General features: G+C 43.6%; 1 protein-coding gene across 4 annotated transcripts in view; it reads right to left on the bottom strand.

Moving 5' to 3' along the window:
• The window catches only part of MANBA (mannosidase beta), a 63,439-nt gene that overhangs the window by 10,895 nt on the left and 34,236 nt on the right, over positions 1-18,308 (bottom strand). For 2 of the 4 annotated variants that reach the window (XM_053403947.1, XM_053403946.1), the window contains 6 exons: positions 17,641-17,816; positions 13,912-14,022; positions 8,514-8,665; positions 6,784-6,901; positions 2,932-3,018; positions 1,180-1,347 (listed from right to left, as the gene is read on the bottom strand). In XM_053403947.1, coding sequence (XP_053259922.1) covers positions 1,180-1,347; positions 2,932-3,018; positions 6,784-6,901; positions 8,514-8,665; positions 13,912-14,022; positions 17,641-17,816 — 812 coding nt within the window. The remainder of the gene's footprint in view (positions 1-1,179; positions 1,348-2,931; positions 3,019-6,783; positions 6,902-8,513; positions 8,666-13,911; positions 14,023-17,640; positions 17,817-18,308) is intronic. The other 2 variants (XM_053403949.1, XM_053403948.1) reach the window with 2 other exon arrangements.

Raw genomic sequence — 18,308 nt, 5'->3', positions numbered from 1 at the left:
TAGTGGGAGCATCAGGCTTCAGCCAGAGAGCAGTACTTAAGTGGATACACTATCTGCTGACTATAAATGCTAAATAAACGGAATGAGAGAGAGAGAGAAAGAGAGATTAGAATTCAGTTCTCTACATTTCAGTCTGTCCATTAAGGGTAGTTAATATTTACCTTGCAGGAATGCTTGCAACTTACAAAACTGGTATGCACAGAGCTAAACGCTGCAAAGTGTGATGGGGGAGACCTGCATCCTCAGCAGTCAACGATACAGGCCAGAGTTACAGGTACACAAGCCAGAGTTACAGGCCAGTTGAGGCTTCCTGGCACATTATCCCTGCCCTTTATTAACTGCAGTGTTTAGCACAGCAAACACCAGTGGACACACGACAAGCTTGGTCCTTACTTATCACTCTCATTTTCCCCAAAGCAAGTACTTTTTATCTGTAAATAAATAACCAGGCACTTAAAAAAAATAGAGTATGTTAATTGTCAGGGAACTGCCATCGGAACGAGAGGAGGAGGAGGGGCTCCACGACGATGCTGGAGAGGGGCCAAGTAGGGAGAGAGGCAGGTTTCCTGTTGGGGAAGAAAATCAGCGTGACACCAGGGATGGAGGGGGGCCAATGGGGGGAAGCGGAGAGCAGGCTCAGAGACTCTTTACTGGACACCAGCGGAGAGAGCACAGGTCCTCCGCTACCCACGCCCACCCTGCGCAGAAGGCTTCCGCGCAGGGACGCTAGGAGGAGACTGGGCGTCAAACAACTTTTATGTTGGAAAAGGTTGAAGAAACGCCCACTGTCGGATTCTGCCAGCGACTGAACAGCCACGAAGTGAGGGGCTGTCCAGGCAGGAAAGGTTTAACCAGGTCACCTAGCCAGGAGTGGCGGCAACTTACGCACGAGCAACCCCATAACCATTAGATTAATACACAAACGCAGGTGAAATACAGAAGACAAAATGGTTGTTAGGGCTGATTTGAGCCCATCAATGGATATACAGAGAAAACAGATGTTTCCAGATGTTTCCAGATTGTGCCTGACGCATCTTTAATGATAAAGATTTGCCTGCAATGTATGCAGACTACAGACACAGTTGCAAACAAGAAGAGTAAAATCAGCAATTCAGCAGAACTTTCAAAGCCTGCTATCAAAGCTCAAACCTTCATAGCCTTCTGCAAAGCTGTACTTACAGCAAGAACAATCTCTCGGATATTCTTTACATAAAGTGTGACATAATCGTCGGCATAAACGCTCTTCTTTGCGCTTGGAATAGAGAACCAGTTGTATGCAATTGCTGCTTCATTTTCATTGTTCCCGCTCCATAAAATGATAGACGGGTGAGATTTTAACCGCTTTGCCTGAAACGAAAAGCAGAGCTTTTAACATGTACCGGTAAGTGCTAAAAAAAAAAATGAGTAAAGTCAGAAGTGTTAATGATTAAAGTCCAGGGTATAAAAGGGGCATGGTTTTACCAAACGTCTTAATGAATCTGCAAATCAGACATAACTTAAAATAATGTCAGCTTCAGGTGTGGTTTCAACTTTCCAAAGGATTCAAGGTTAGATTTACATGACGTGGCTCTAGGGCTGGTTAAAAATGGCATTCCTAGCTCTATATTTGGAAGGGGAAAACAGAAGAGGGCGCTCTCACTGCACCAGTCAATAATTAGTGTTTACGCAAGGAAGAGGCAAAGGGGGACTTCAAAACTCCTTCTGATAAGTCTAACTTGAAATTCTTGAATTACTTTCAAGTTAGGCTTATCAGACACAAATATGAGCTCCTTCTTGTTCTGAAGGAATTCCTTCAGGACGCAACACTTGAGCGTGAGGGTATTTTATGGTCCGATTCTATGATTCTAACCCAAGTGTGTTCCTGTCCCAGAGCCTGCCTTTGCTGGATGGGATTTCCATCCATGTTGCACTTGGACCCAGCACAACAGCAGAGGAAGGATGGGGTGGGAACTTTCCTCTCCACAACGCATTTAAAGTGCCCTGGCAGCCAGTCGTCCCATTGGGTTGCATACTCATCGCTTGTCAAGCTGTGCAAACCAGAAGGGAAGATGGAGAGAGTTGAAAAAGGAAGGAAGTGAACAGCAATGGCACTGGCCCTATTCCAGGGATGGTTCTGAATTATACTGGCATACTTTTGACAGCCAAACTGTTCAATGTTCAATCATACAAATTAATCAGCAAGCATTCTTCTATTGTGCATGTGCACCTGTATTATTATTATTATTATTATTATTATTATTATTATTATTATTATAATATTATTATTATTATTTTTATTTATACCTTGCCTTTTCCCCTGACAGGGACTCAAGACGACTTATAGATAAAAATAAGAACAGCTAGAAACATAGGAAAAAAATCATTTAAAGCACCTGTATTATTATTATTATTGTTATTATATTTTTATTTATACCTTGCCTTTTTCCCTGACAGGGACTCAATAACTCAATAACAGCTAGAAACATAGAAAAAAAATCATTTAAAAACAATTCAACATTGATATAATCCATTAAAACCATGCCAATAATAACAACAAAAATAGTACTGCACCAGCCCTTTTATTAAAAGCAGTCAGTTCCCAACAGCCTGTTGGAAGAAGAAAGTCTTCACCTGCCAGTGGAAGGGCAACAGGGAGGGAGCCCGTCTAGCCTCTCTAGGGAAGTAATTCCAAAATCAAGGAGCAGCCACCAAAAAGGCCCTCTCTCGCTTCCTTACTTAAGCATGCCTGTGAGGGTGGCACAGTTTGGTGCATCCTGTTTGCATCCCACCAGCACCCTGCCACTTCTGTTTGATTGGATGCACTTAGGAGAAGGTCACCGCTCACACGAGCGTGACACAACAGAAAGCCAGCAGAAAAACGGTGCCATTATTAGTCATGACTAGGCTTGTATACAGTTTAGGAGCTTGGCCCTACTGGACTGAATACCATACCTGATGCGTAATTTCGGCTCTTACTGAATCTAGGAAGCTGTGGTCAGTTGGGTAAAGAGCAACAGCAAACATAAAGTCCTGCCAAATCTAGAGAATTAAGAGAAAAATGAAAGAACTCAACAAGTAGCCAGTTGACAAACAGTCGTGTAAGCAGGGTGCATATTTTCTAGCTTGCATCACTTAAAAGATTGTGGAGTACTCATTAATACTGCAAACCTATGCACATTTACCTGGGAGTAAACTCCACTGAACACATGTGAGCTGAGTGAACAACTGCAGGATTGCACCACACCTAACCAGATTATTTTTTTAAAAAAGCAACACTCATAATTCATAGAAATTAGGACTTATTTACACAAGCAGTGGCACCAAAAAATGTTGTTAATATAGTTGCTATCTCAAATTAATAGTCGCTGTCCAGGTTTGTTAAAGTGCTGCAAATGACCTCATCTAACTTTTTCAAACATGGAAAGCTTTTAGCCTCAAACAGCATTGAGGAAAGGGGTTTTCACACATTACATCTTCCTACCAACCACTCACAGGACTCCTGTGCCTTTTGACAGTTGAATGGCAGGCAAAAAATCAACCCATACAGCTCCTCCCAGCATAGAGATTCAGTAAGTAGGGAGAGAAGCTTCCCCTGTTGAATTTCCACCCGCCCTGCAGTTGCTAAAGGCACGGCAGACTTGTCTCTCCCTAGAAAGGTATCAGAAAAGGATAATTTTTTTTTACTACAGCAAAGTTCTGTTTCCAGAGGGGTTTTGCTATATGGAAGGGTGGATATGTCTTTGAAAGAACAAGCCAAATTATTGGACTTGGATGAGATCCAACAGCAAAAAAATCAAGCTTGACTTGTTTACATCTTCAATCAGAACTTGGGAAGGTGAGCTTATAGGCTTTTATATATCTCAAGGTCATGTAGGAATTATTTCTCTGCAGTTTAAAGCAGGTGTCCCCCTCCTAGGCATGTACACAACCTCCTAAAAATGTTCCTCTGGGCCTGAAACTTTCTGTGGCTGGTCTCAAGCCAAAACTGATTTTTAAGTGTTACCTGCCTTCCTAAAGCAAGAATGGTTTTAGAATAATATTAAAGTATCATTGGCCTCTGGCACCTGGACTCCTTTTTTAAAGTGTCTGGAGCTGTAACAGCTAAAGGGTAGAAAGGAACAACTGCATTTACCATTTGTCAACTACATTGGTTCTAATAAAATACTTAAAAAGCAGAGACATCACCTTGCCAACAAAGGTCCGTATAGTTAAAGCTATGGTTTTCCCAGTAGTGATGTATGGAAGTGAGAGCTGGACCATAAAGAAGGCTGATCGCCAAAGAATTGATGCTTTTGAATTATGGTGCTGGAGGAGACTCTTAAGAGTCCCATGGACTGCAAGAAGACCAAACCTATCCATTCTGAAGGAAATCAGCCCTGTGTGCTCACTGGAAGGACAGATCGTGAAGCTGAGGCTCCAATACTTTGGCCACCTCATGAGAAGAGAAGACTCCCTGGAAAAGACCCTGATCTTTTGAAAGATTGAGGGCACAAGGAGAAGGGGACGACAGAGGGTGAGATGGTTGGACAGTGTTCTCGAAGCTACCAGCATGAGTTTGACCAAACTGCGGGAGGCAGTGGAAGACAGGAGTGCCTGGCGTGCTCTGGTCCATGGGGTCACGAAGAGTCGGACACGACTAAATAACTAAACAACAACGTTCTTTAGACCAGCCTTCGTCATTGTGGCATTCCAAAATATCCAGAGGCCAAAACTCCCAACAGCCCCGAGCTACCAAGGTAGTGCTGGCTGGGATGGGAGTTGTAGCCCAAAATATTTGGAGAGCACCTGGTTGATGAAGGGGGCTTTGACCCAAATATGGCATGAGAAGTGAGTTGCTGGGTGGGGCTGAGCTAGTTTCCCAGTAGGGAGGGAGGGGGGTCACTGCTGTCACAGCTAGTGTTTCCACCCTACCCAGGGAGTCGCTTCTGCGTGACAAGGGACAAACAGGAAGCAAAAATGCCTCACGCTTTTTGCTCCTCGACTTTCCTTTCCTTTCCTCTTTGGGCAAAATTGGTGGGGCAGGGATTACATTTCCCATAACAGGAGGATGAACAAGCTGCTATGTGAGGCAGTTCTCTATGTTGCACAATTCTGTGTCCAGGGCAGCTGTCTACTAGCTCCATCTGGTACACAGGCTGAGACCCTACCTGCCCGTTGACTGTCTTTCCAGAGTGGTGCATACTCTAGTTATCTTCCCCTTGGACTACTGCAATGCGCTCTACGTGGGGCTACATTTGAAGGTGACCTGGAAACTACAACTAATCCAGAATGAGGCAGCTAGACTGGTGACTAGGAGTGGCTGCCAAGCCTATATAACACTGGTCCTAAAAGACCAGTGTGTTTCCGGGCACAATTCAAAGTGTTGGTGCTGACCTTTAAAACCCTAAATGGCCTCGGCCTAGTATACCTGAAGGAGAGTCTCCACCCCCATCGTTCAGCCCCGACACTGAGGTCCAGTGCCGAGGGCCTTCTGGCGGTTTCCTTGCTGCGAGAAGTGAGGTTACAGGGAACCAGGCAGAGGGCCTTCTCGGTAGTGGCGCCCACCCTGTGGAACGCCCTCCCACCAGATGTCAAGGAAATAAACAACTATCTGAATTTTAGAAGACATCTGAAGGCAGCCCAGTTTAGGGAAGTTTTTAATGTTTGATGTTTGATGTTTTATCACTTTATTATTTTCTGTTGGGAGCCGCCCAGAGTGGCTGAGGAAACCCAGCCAGATGGGCGGGGTATAAATAATAAATTATTATTACTACGAGGTGGAGGTGTGCAGTCTTTTTTGCACGAGTGTCTATAGCAGAAGAAAGCACAGGTGTGCTTTCCACTTCCTTTGCCTCATCACAACATCCAAACCCACTCTAACAGACTCTCCCATTGTCCCTGTTTTCCGGGGACAGTCCTGGATTTAAAGAAGCCTTCCTTCCTCGTTTCTGATTTGATCCTGGAATGCCCTCTTTTTCCTTAGGATGCCCCTATTTTCATTACAAAAGAAATGTTATGCAACCCCCAAACCAAGGAGATAACATCTGAAGGCAGCCCTGAATAGGGAGGTTTTCCCATGCTTAATTTTTTTATTATGTTTTTATCTATGTTGGAAGGTGCCCAGAGTGGTTGAGGCAGCTCAGTCAGCTGGGCGGGATATAAATAATAAAATTAATATTATCATGGAATAGAACATCCCTATTTTCATCAGAGAAATGTTGGAAGGCGTGCTGGAAGTTAACAAGGTGTCACTGGACACACGTGGAAGAAAGAATCATGAGTCCTCCCTTTCTCCTAGGCTTACCTAGAGGAAGAAATCAAGACTGGAAATTGTATCTGTACGGAGGGATACCTGCTCTCAGCATCTGGGAAGGTTCCATAACCTTTTGACAAGGCCCATTTTGGGCAAAGCAGTTGAGTTGATTTCGTTTCACTTTATTTCCTGTTTACTGCTAGGAGTTGCTAGTTCTGCCTAGACTGGAACAAAAAGAAAGCATGCCTTGGTCCTAATCAAGTTTTCAACCCCGTTCTACAGTTGTCAAATGACTGCAGTATCTAACCCTCCATTTGCTATATATTGAGCACTTCCATTATCCTCACCTTTCTAAAAACAGAATGTTGCTACAACCTAAAGCCTGGGAACCTAATTTTACAGTCTGGCAGGATGCCCAAATAGATGGGCCTTAAGTCTGATCCACCACATGTTTTCAAGGTTACAGGTTAATGGGGAAGGGGAAATAAAAAGCTATTTTCAGATTTATTTCGTATGTCAGCTTTAAATATTAGGAGTTGCAGAGTATTGCTTTTTCTTTTCTTTTTCTTTACCATGATTCCGAGTTCATTGCACATTTCGTAGAACTCATCTTGCTCATATATGCCTCCTCCCCAAACGCGGAGCATATTCATGTTGGCATCAGCCGCCGACTGCAAGAGGATCCTTAACCTGTCAAAACACAAGTGGAACTAAAAGTTAAGCAGATCTGCAGTAGGAGAGAAACTGAATTAGTTGCAGAGAGGGCTTAAGGAAACCTAGCTGGACTTCACTTGAAAGAGTGCAATACTGTAGCTTAAACGGTGTGCTCAGGATTAGCCAAAGCAAAGTAAAGGGAGCCGTTCAGCAGAGGCGGAGTGTGAACATAGCTATATTTTAATTGTGATGTGACCTAGAAAGAATCACAGAATTGTAGAGCTGGAAGGGACCAGGAGGGTCATGTATTCCAGCCCCCTGCAATGAAGGAATCTTTTGCTCAAACTCATGATTAAGTGAATCATGCTCTACCAACAGAGCTACCCCACTGAGGGGTAAACTGTCACAAGGGCAAGACAGAGAGACTTGGAGGGCCATATTTGGGAGCGTCTGTGGGTCTCGACTTCCCTATTCATTCTCAGTGCTCCTGACTTATCGACTCTAACCTTCTCCTCATGGGTTAAGCGAATGTGGAGCTCCACACTCTCAAGCAGGGAAGCTCCATAAGTGTATCAGAGCATCCATGTCACCACAGCTGGATGGGGAAATGGGTGTCAAGGGTAGGTTGCTGGAAGGAAGAGAGTTTTTTGGATTTGATATCCTGCTTTATCACTACCCTAAGGAGTCTCAAAGCGGCTAACAATCTCCTTTTCCCTTCCTCCCCCACAACAAACACTCTGTGAGGTGAGTGAGGCTGAGAGACTTCAGAGAAGTGTGACTAGCCTAAGGTCACCCAGCAGCTGCATGTGGAGGAGCAAGGAATCGAACCCGGTTCACCAGATTACGAGTCCACTACTCTTAACCACTACACCACACAACGGCATTAGAGGTTTTCAGCCAGCCAGCCCTACCCCACCTTAATGTGACAAAAAACCTTCCAACTTTTAGAGCCTGTTTAGACATAACAACAATATCAAACATTAAAGCTTTTCCAGGACTTTAGCATTTCCAACAGCAGTTTTGGGGCTGCCTTTTGAATGTTTCCCCATTAAAAAAAAATCCCCTATACTTTCTTTTTTAAAAAGCATCCTGGAGAAGGCTAAGGTGAACATTTTTGCTTGTTTTCTATGTGAAAGGATTTTTCTTAATGAATGGTAGAGTATTCAACATGCAACCTCTATACCTGCAGCTTATATAGTCCCCAGAAGGTTGTGCCATAAACTTTACCATTTGATTCTGCTGACTGTATAAAATGGCCAAAAAAGTTTACTGAAACTCGCAGGAAGGCATGTGGTATAGTCCTCTAACAAGCCTATTCCACATGCCACAGAGGGTTGGGGAGAATCCCTTCTTTGAAAGTAGGTCCATGTTTAGATTTGCCTGCATGTGGAAAACTAATATTTGAGGCAGATGGATAAGCTAAGGGCCTTCTTCCTGGCATGCTAACTGTTCATCTGCAAGGAGCTTCTGACATGGGATCTCTTCTAAAGAAGCAAGCTCCACATCAATTCTCAAATGATATAGTCATGTAAAAGAGCTGTACTCTCATGGCCAAAATCAGTTCTGGTAAGCCCTACTCAGTATTGGTAGGCAAAAATAAATCCTTTGCACCCCTGTCAATGTTTGAAACCCAGCCACCCAAACTCACCTTTTAGAGGTCACTCTGTCTTGAAAAGAATCAGCGGGAATCCAGTTGGAACCCTTCATAAAAATAGGGAGTCCATTGATTCTGAAATAAAAACTCAAACCAGGTGAGCCAGGAATGGGCTCTTCTACAAGTTCTACTGTTCGGAAATAAACCTGAGGAGAAATTAAAATGTGAATAGTTTTACAGCAGTCATTAAATAAACTTTTTCCATCAGGATCAGTCAGGAAACCCATATTTCCCTGCATATTTTTGCCTTTTTTTGTATATAAAATATGGGGTGGGAAATGTAACCTGTTTGCAAGATTTATGAAAGTGTTTCTTGTGTATAGAGCGAATTTATTTTAATTTGAGGAAGAGATTGCTGGAAGATTTTAGTGCCTCTTCTCCAAACACCCCTCCCCTCCAACAGACAGCATGTATTAGTGCTGCAAACACCCACACAGTTTGCTTTTGATTACTGAGAGAGAAATTTAATGAAACGACGAGGCTAAACGCTGATTGTAATCAAACTCCATTTACAGAAAGAGGCTACACGCACCCAAGGCCAGATTAAAAAGGGGCCCAAGTCTCTTCACTAATTCTGCTTCTGATAGAGATCTGCTTCACTAATTCTGCTGCTGCTTACAGAGGAGCAGACAGAAAAACAGCTATAACTATTGTGCCCATGTCCTGCTTGTGAGCATCCCTTAAACATCTGGCTTCCCCCTGTAAAAAGAGGATGCAGGAGAAGACAGGCCTATCATCTGATCAAGCAGGGCTCTTCTTAAATTCTTATAACAAAGCAGTTAAAGCAAGCTAACTCACAGCAGAACGGAACCCTTTAATTTGGGAACTTTCAAGGAGCAGATGAATGAGTAAGACATGCTTTCATTTCAGTAAGGGAGCTTGTATTAGGACAAGGGGTGCCTTACAAGCTTGGACTACAATTCCCATCATCCCCGGCCACTGGTCCTGCTAGCTAGGGATGATGGAAGTTGTAGTCCAACAACAGCTGGAGACGAGACCCAAGTTTGGGAAGCCCTGTTCTACACCATCATCATCATCATCATTTTTAATTTGGACACCGTCTTTCTACAATACTCAAGGCGGTTTACAAGCTGAAGAAACAAAAAATGCACATCTTATAACAATCTAATGCAACACAAAAATGTGATAAAACATAACTTCAAAATAGGCAGCCTACATCAAAAAAGTAACATTCAACAATCAATTAGAATAGTATAAAATAATAATATCAACATATAAAAGTTAAACAGAAATCCACTCAACAGTTACAATAATATCTAAATTATAATCGGTAAAACAACGGCAAGCCACAGTACATAAAATACACATCGAGAAGCAGAGACTAGAGGGTAGAGCAAGGCAGGTGAGAGGAGGCCTTGCCTGATGGAGTCTCTCCCTCACAGTTCTTCTTCCAGGAACAGCTACACCAAGGATGAGCAGCCTGTGGCTCTCCAGATGTTTGCTCTTGCACTCCAACTCTCATTATTCTGGGCCATTCATGTTGGCCTGGAGCTGATGGGACCTGAAGGTCCAACAATATCTGGAAGACCACAGGTTCCCCATCCCTCCTCTAGGCAAAGGAAGACCAAATCATTCCTTAAGCATTCCAGAAAATGCTCCCAGTTTATGTGAGCCATAAAAAAAAAAAAACAGGTCCCAGGGATGCTGCACTCAAGACCGTATCTTGTTAAGGCCAAATAGGCACAGCCTGCTCAAATTAATTCCTTTCACACTTGATCTCTGTGAAAGCAACGCGGTATTAATATGGGGGCAAGGTGCCCCAATGAACTGTTGTGGGTCTCTTTTAAAGGGCAACGCTGACCAGCTTGCTGCGATGTGCCCTTTTCAAAGTGTTTTCTTTGCCTGTCGTGGAAATAGGCTGTCGGGAGGCAACTCTCGATAACTAGGCATGCAGCTAAAGCCGGCTCGTGTGCAGAGCTTGAGCTAAAAGCCACACTGCAACCTCGAAAGCTTTGCTTTCTGACAAGGTGGCTCTGGAGTCCAGAAAGATATGCAGTAACGGAGGGCTTATCTCCAGTTTACACCATCTACAATCCATCGAGCGAAAGGCAGCCTACCAATAACTCAGTAACTTTCAGTTTTTGCTGCCTAGAACTGCAAAAAAGAGACGGACTGTCAGGCATCTGGGAAACAGTGGTACAACACGGGCGAGTGCTATGTTTGCTATGCACTTCAGAAGTTCTTCCCTGGTTCATCTTGCCTTGGAGGCTACTTAATGAAGAAAAAATAAAAATAGGAAGCAAGACAAAGGTGTGCAAAATTGGATAGAGGAACATTTTTCTCTCTCTCTCTGGGCCAGGGTGGACCAGCGAAGCTGAACATTGGGAGAATTTAGGACAGACAAAAGTTAGGACTCCTTCAAACAGGACATAATGTGCTGGAGAGCCAGTGTGGTGTAGTGGTTAAGAGCAGTGGACTCGTAATCTGGGGAACTGGGTTTGCGTCCCCGCTCCTCCACATGCAGCTGCTGGGTGACCTTGGGCTAGTCACACTTCTCTGAAGTCTCTCAGCCTCACTCACCTCACAGAGTGTTTGTTGTGGGGGAGGAAGGGAAAGGAGAATGTTAGCCGCTTTGAGACTCCTTAGGGTAGTGATAAAGCGGGATATCAAATCCAAACTCTTCTTCTTCTACAGAATTTGCTGCCATAAGATAGTCACCAACACGGATCACTTTAAAAGGTGATTAGATAAATTAGATAAATGAATGGCCACTAGTCAAGATGAGTATAATAGCAACTCCAGTTTCAGAGGCAGTCTATCTGAATACCAGTCACTGGGGAATGATGACCAGAGAGGGCTATTCTCATCATGTCCTGTTTATGGGCTTCCCATGGGCATCTTGTTGGCCAATATGGGAAAAAGGATGGTGGAACTATAGATATGCCTTTGGTCTGATCCAGCAGCACACAGATTATGTTCCTAAACGGGAATACTCCAGTTTTCCTGCTGAGTTTCCTTTCAAACTTACAACTTCCCCCCTTTTTAAGTCATTCGCTTTTCTTATCAGCACAAGGTCTTCGGGCATGAAGCCAAGCAGTCTCTTGGAGTTGCTAAAAATGTCCTAGAATCCCAAGGTAAAAACTTTTGGTTCAATTGAAATGTGTTTTATTTCAAAAGAAAAAGGATTCATAAAGTGATCCGTACTTTTTTAAAAGGAAACAATAAGTAGTGCTTTCCATATAGTTAAATACCGATCTGTTCAGATAGGTCTCCAATCGATGAAAATACTTTTATTTTATTGGGACATATATTATTCCCCAAATAGAAAGAAACACATTTTATAGTCCTGTTTTTTAAACAACAACTGCATTCAGAGGTCTTTGGCACTTGGAAGGGAGATACAACTAATACACAGAGTTACTATTTTTAACAGCAGATGGGAACTGTTTTTTTCCTTTTAACGCCACAACAAAGAAAGTCTATTGTTCAGGAAATCATTAACCACCAGCTTTGCTGTATAATGAAAAAAAATGTGTATCTTATCAACTATGCCTACAGTTAGGAGAGCACAGCATTTCCTGGAACTAAAGCAAAAAACAAGAGTCAAATACAGCAGACTGTTCCACTTTCCACTGTTTCCACTAAATGAAATAATATACTTATTAATTCTCTCCACTACCAGAGATGAATAGAGATTTAAGTTATCCTGTCAATTGCCATTCGCATGCACCAAAAGGACTCCTGTGTTCTGCAAAATTACTAACTAGGGTGCTTTAAGTCAGCAAACTATTATTGTTAAAGAATACTAAAGTTGACAAGAGGAGTCTCAAATTTCCTAAATCTAAAGTTTCAATGCATCACAGCTAAACACTGATGAGAATTTCCACTGCACAATTTCATATCAAAATCACTGCATTTCTGTTTGAAGATCCGTATTGCAGATACCAGCTGCTAAGAGTCCAGAAATGACATGAGCTTGAGAATTTGGAAAGCCCAGCTATAAATGTTTTCCTCTTGAATTTCAAAGTTGTTGTTAATTTGTCTTCAAGTCTGACTGGCAGTGCAGGTGCTACACAGAGAGGACAGCTAACCAGTGGAATAGTTTGTGCCATCTTCTGATAATTTAAGATCAGGGCTTATCAGAGTGAGGTGGGCAGGAGGGCTGTTTGACCTGAGCCTCAAGCTCAAAAGGGGCCTCAGATTTAGACACTTATGGGGGGGGGTGGCATTTGCTACGTTTTGCAACCTGCTTTTATGCACATTGGACCAAAATGTGACACACTCTTAAGACCATATGAAGAGCCTGCTCAATCAGGCCAATGGCCCAACTAATCAGGTGTCCTGTTCTCACAGTGGCCCAACAAGATGCCTGAAGGAAACCCACAAGCAGGACCCCTCTTGTGATTTCCAGCAACTGCTGTTCAGAAACACTACTGCCTCCAACTGAGGAGTCAAGAGCACAGCCATGACGACTAGCAGCTTAGAGCCGCAAATTTAAGCAAATGAGAAACGATATTTAGTAAAAGATTGCATCATCTTAAATAGTTCGCAATATTGCACAAAAGATAGATTCTTTTCCTTAATAACTAGAGCATTTGCACAGGGGGAAAATGCTAGAAAAGAAAAAAATATACTAACATTAAGTCCCATGCTTTTTTAATGTCTTGTTTTGTTTCCATGTGTCATCCTTTTTTTTATTATGGCTAGTGGGTTTTTTATTATGGTTAGGGTTGTTAAAATTGAATTGTTATTATGGTTAGTGCTCTCTTCTTTTGAAAAAATATTTTATGGGATGCATGATAACACAGCAAAACAAAATTATTGCCATGTCAGATTACCCTCATAGTTCTTTTACTCCCTCTTTTTTTAACCTGGGATCCTCTGGACTTCTGGGAGGGCGTGTTTCAGACCTAATATAAGCATTACAGCCTTCAAGACTGCTGAAAACCACTTCCAGGTGGAGGAGCTCCATATGAGGGCTGTAGTGTTTGCTTATCACATTAACTGGCCTGGTCACCTAGAGCAGGGGTCAGCAACCTTTTTCAGCCATGGGCCGATCCACCGTCCCTCAGGCCATGTGATGGGCTGGACTATATTTGGGGGGGGAGGGAATGAATGAATTCCTATGCCCCACAAATAACCCAGAGATGCATTTTAAATAAAAGCACACATTCTACTCATGTAAAAACACGCTGATTCCCGGACCATCCGCAGGCCAGATTTAGAAGGCGACTGGGCCGCATCCGGCCCACGGACCTTAGATTGCCTACCCCTAACCGAGAGAGTTTCCACCCCAATGGGTGCTAGGAATGTGCCTTGGTGGTCACTTGGAGCCTCTGGAGAGCTGCTGCCAGTCGTGTCTAGTGTGCTAGACAGACCAATGGGTCAGACTCAGCATAAGCGAGCTTCCTGTGTTCCAGACTTGACATACCTTAGAAAGCTTCTCAATCTTGCAACCTCCCTCTGCAATGAATGTAGTTGTCATGTTGTACCCAGTCTGGTTCCCATGTCCTCTTGGCCACCAAGTCTCCAGTGCTGCAGCCTTTTTAAAAGAAAATAAAAGCAGCAAATGAAATTAAAATTTAAAGAGTCCAGAAAAGATTATGTTGATAGCACAAAGCACTTAAGTTTTCTTCAAATAGCGAGCCAAGAGCCATCAATGGGAGCAAGAGCTTATCTGGACCAGACAGAAATTCGCACCCACACCCCTGCCCTTGCTGCCAACCTACACCACCCCAGCCTTCTCCAGGTAAGCTGCAATGATACCAGTGTCCAGAGGGGGGCTCTGTCCAATGCATCAGCCATTAGTGGTCTGCACCACTAATTAGTGGTCTGCACCATGGAGTTATAAAAGATGTTCTCCCCACATTATTCTTCCCAGCACCCACCCAAGCCATGTAAAGCAATACAATGCTCAGATTCAAGGCAGGCAGCTAGCTCTGACCTTGAGCCCTTTAACATGTTAGAGAAAGAGTTCTAGGCTGGGGGGAGATGTGTGCTCTTCAAGCCCCAAACAATGTAGGGAGCATTTTTAGCATGGAACAGGAGCATTTCTATGTGAGGCTGGAGATACACTGCAACACATTATTGTTGGTTCCCACTTCTGTCAGCAATCATTTACAGAGCATTTTTAGCATGAAAATTGCACTTTGTTTTGTAGGTCACTGTTCCAGGCATGCTGCGCAAAAGGTATTTACTTGCAAAGCTCCCATTCATTCCAGTGGGTCGTTTTCAATGGGGCTTGAACAGATGTTCCCAGGAGATCCTCCTCAGTGCATCCAAAAGCAATATACTGTATCTGAACCTTTCACAAGGGAATCAGCCCCACCCTGTTTTATTAGCATATTACACGACTCTATAAAAATGACTGTTGAGTTTTCACAATTTGGTTGTCTTTCTGCTGCTCCATTTCTACATAAAATAAGCCGCTTATTTCTAGACAGCAGCGATAGCTCACTGTTCGCGTAAAACAAATGCTGGTGCACAATTTTTGTCAATTACTGGGTACAGAAAAATGTCTAAAAGGTAATAAGGGTGCACAAACATCAAAACAGATGGATCAGTGTTGGACACGTTAATGCATCAAGTGAGCATTTCACAAAGAGAAAGCAAGTACAGAGGAAACAATTTAACAATATGATTTGTCATGCCTGTTACCAAGGCATGATTACATAGCTGAGCCCCTAATGTTCCACCTTTCATTCTCTGGAATTACTTCCAACGGCAGCATGCAAAATGCCCATGAATTCCTAGCGCAGGGAACGAAGCATTATTAATATGCATCTTCCACCGTGCTCTGTGAAATGCAGAATAGCTTTAGAAGCAAAGGCACTGCGGGAGGGTATTCATTGGCTGGCAGTGATGTCATATCCCCACTCACCCATTTGCTATTTCTTAGCTGGAAAACACTATGTGCACTCAATTTTGGTGGGGGGTGGGGTGGGAATTACACATTTTTAAGAAGGCTGCAGTCAGCTCTCACAGCTTCAGCTTTGAAACACTGCCCAGAGATGACTTTTGCAGCTTCAGTGGTACATTTCCTATTGTTTAAATACACAGAACGCAATCCAACAACATAAATTAGGGACTCGAGGCTGCCTTCAGTCCACACACACACACACACACACACACACACACACAACTTTTGATTGCTTTCTAATCAGAATGCAAGATCATGGGGTCAGGAAAGATAATCTGCCGTGGGGCAGGCAAGCTGAAAAATACACACGGTGTTACTAGGACACTACAGCCCATCCAATAACCATGGGCAAGCGGTTCTGAGTTCTTGGGTGGGATATCAGGGTTCAAGGCTCATGGCTTTGTGAAGGTGTAAGGAACCTGTGGCCCTCATTGGACTCCAACTCCCATCAGCCAATGGGCAAGGATAACATATCGGGAGCAGGGGCATAGGTTCTCCCAGCTTATTGAGTTAACCGGCTTCTTCTATTACCCCTGCATTTGTGCCTTCAAATTTATTATTTAGAAATTAGCAATAATCACAAGGTGTTGTTTCGGTTGGGGTTTTTTTTACTCATCACCTGTGGCTAGCTCTGAAGCCATGTGTAGAGGCAGCTGCAGAAGGAATGACGTTTGAAGCCCTCCTTTCAATTCAAAGCAAGTCCAGTGCTTAATAAAAGCTTGCACTGGCTGTCTATGTGCTACTGACCTGACTGGTTACTGACCTACAAGGTTCTTGTATTAATTTACAAGGCCTGCAACTTGGGTCTAGGCACCCACAATTCTTCTGTTTCACTATCTACTAAAATCATTTCTTTTTCATCAAGCATTTATGTTGCTGTTGTTTAGTCGTTTAGGCATGTCCGACTCTTCGTGACCCCATGGACCAGAGCACGCCAGGCACTCCTGTCTTCCACGGCCTCCCGCAGTTTGGTCAAACTCATGTTCGTAACTTCGAGAACACTGTCCAACCATCTCATCCTCTGTCGTCCCCTTCTCCTTGTGCCCTCAGAACTATCTTTCCCAACATCAGGGTCTTTTCCTTAGGGAGTCTTCTCTTCTCATGAGGTGGCCAAAGTATTGGAGCCTCAGCTTCACGATCTGTCCTTCCAGTGAGCACTCAGGGCTGATTTCCTTAAAAATGGATAGGTTTGATCTCCTTGCAGTCCATGGGACTCTCAAGAGTCTCCTCCAGCAACATAATTCAAAAGCATCAATTCTTTTGAAGGCGATCAGCCTTCTTTATGGTCCAGCTCTCACTTCCCTACACTTTACCTACACCACTACCGGGAAAACCATAGCTTTAACTATACGGACCTTTGTCGGCAAGGTGATGTCTCTGCTTTTTAAGATGCTGTCTAGGTTTGTCACTGCTCAAGCATTTACATAGAGCTAATTTGATTCAGTGCTGGTCATTTGTTTTGTATTTTAGAATTACATGACATCTTGATGCTTGTATTGCACAACACCAGTTTCTTTTTGAATGAGATGTGGTTAAGAAATACTCGTATTAATTCCTTAAGAACTATCTAATTCCTTAAATACCTTCAGGGGAGCCCCAACAGTGGCATTCCATGTCTTGGGTACATGCCCCACATCCACCAGTACAAATAATGAGTGTTAAGCCAAGAACAAATCTTGGCCGCAGCTGATGGTTTGTCTGTAGTGAGGCAAACCAAAAGTTTGGTAAGTGTTGCAGCAGCAGCAGCAGGACCAGAGGAAGGAGCAAAGCAGCTGCAATCTCTGCTGTAAGTTCACTCACAGTTAGCCAAAGTTTGCAAACCTGGCCAATGTATGTTCAGGACTGCACATTACTGCTGCATATTTGGTCACCTATGGTGAGCACCATCTTGCCTAGGCAACCAAACAGGGAAACTTTTGTAAAAACCAGAAGTCCTAGTTCCTTCCTGATCTCCTTTTCAGGATGTTGATGTGCCACAAGTGGACGACACAGGTCAAGCCAAATTAAGCTAATGAATAGGATAGGAGCACACGCTTAATTCTCCCACTGAAAACCACAGTATATTCCCTTGCGTGAATTGTGCCCACAGACCTCCCAAATATGGGTGTGCAAAACAGCAGGAGTAACATCTATGGCCTTGTGGTTGAGTAACATCTATGGCCTTATTGATGCAGACCCATACACAGCATTGATTTTCACACCAGAGGAAATAGTTTTGCATTCAGCAGAACTTGCCCTCACCTTACTTATGTTTACGAGCAGCACGGCGCTGCCTTCACCAGGACGGAGCTCCACTGTGAATGTCTGCTGCGTCTGCAGCTCAGGAATGCTCACAGTCGCGAGAGCAGCAACTGGCTTTGAGCTGATGACATCAAAATCCAGCTCTATTTTGAGACTCCACTGCTGAGTGTTTTGCACTGAACAAAACAAAAACAAAGAAGGTTGTTGAGAGTGGACAGATTGAATGCATACCGTTAGTCACCTGTGATCTAGGAGGTTATGTCTGTCTTCACACTTAGGGAGATCTGGGTTCAAATCCCCAGACAACAACGTGACACCAACAGGGAGCCAAAGGGAAGACACATCTTGCTATCCACATCACATGGTGTTGTTTTCATGAGGATATAATTGTGATGATAAAGAGGGTGATATGCATCCCACCCAGAGCTCCCTGCAGGAAGGTCAAGACATAAATGTAGTAGATCAGGCGTAGGGAACCTGTGTCTCTCTAGATCAGCGTTTCCCAAATTTGGGCCTCCAGCTATTTTTGGACTACAACTCCCATCACCCTAGCTAGCAGCACCAGTGATCAGGAATGATGGGAATTGTAGTCCAAAAACAGCTAGAGACCCAAGTTTGGGAAACACGGGTCTAGATGCATCTGGGCTACAAACCTGCATCATCTCTGA

Source organism: Podarcis raffonei, chromosome 9 (genome assembly GCF_027172205.1).
Source record: "Podarcis raffonei isolate rPodRaf1 chromosome 9, rPodRaf1.pri, whole genome shotgun sequence".
NCBI classification, from domain to species: Eukaryota; Metazoa; Chordata; class Lepidosauria; order Squamata; family Lacertidae; genus Podarcis; species Podarcis raffonei.
This window is presented reverse-complemented; position numbering and strand designations above follow the sequence as displayed.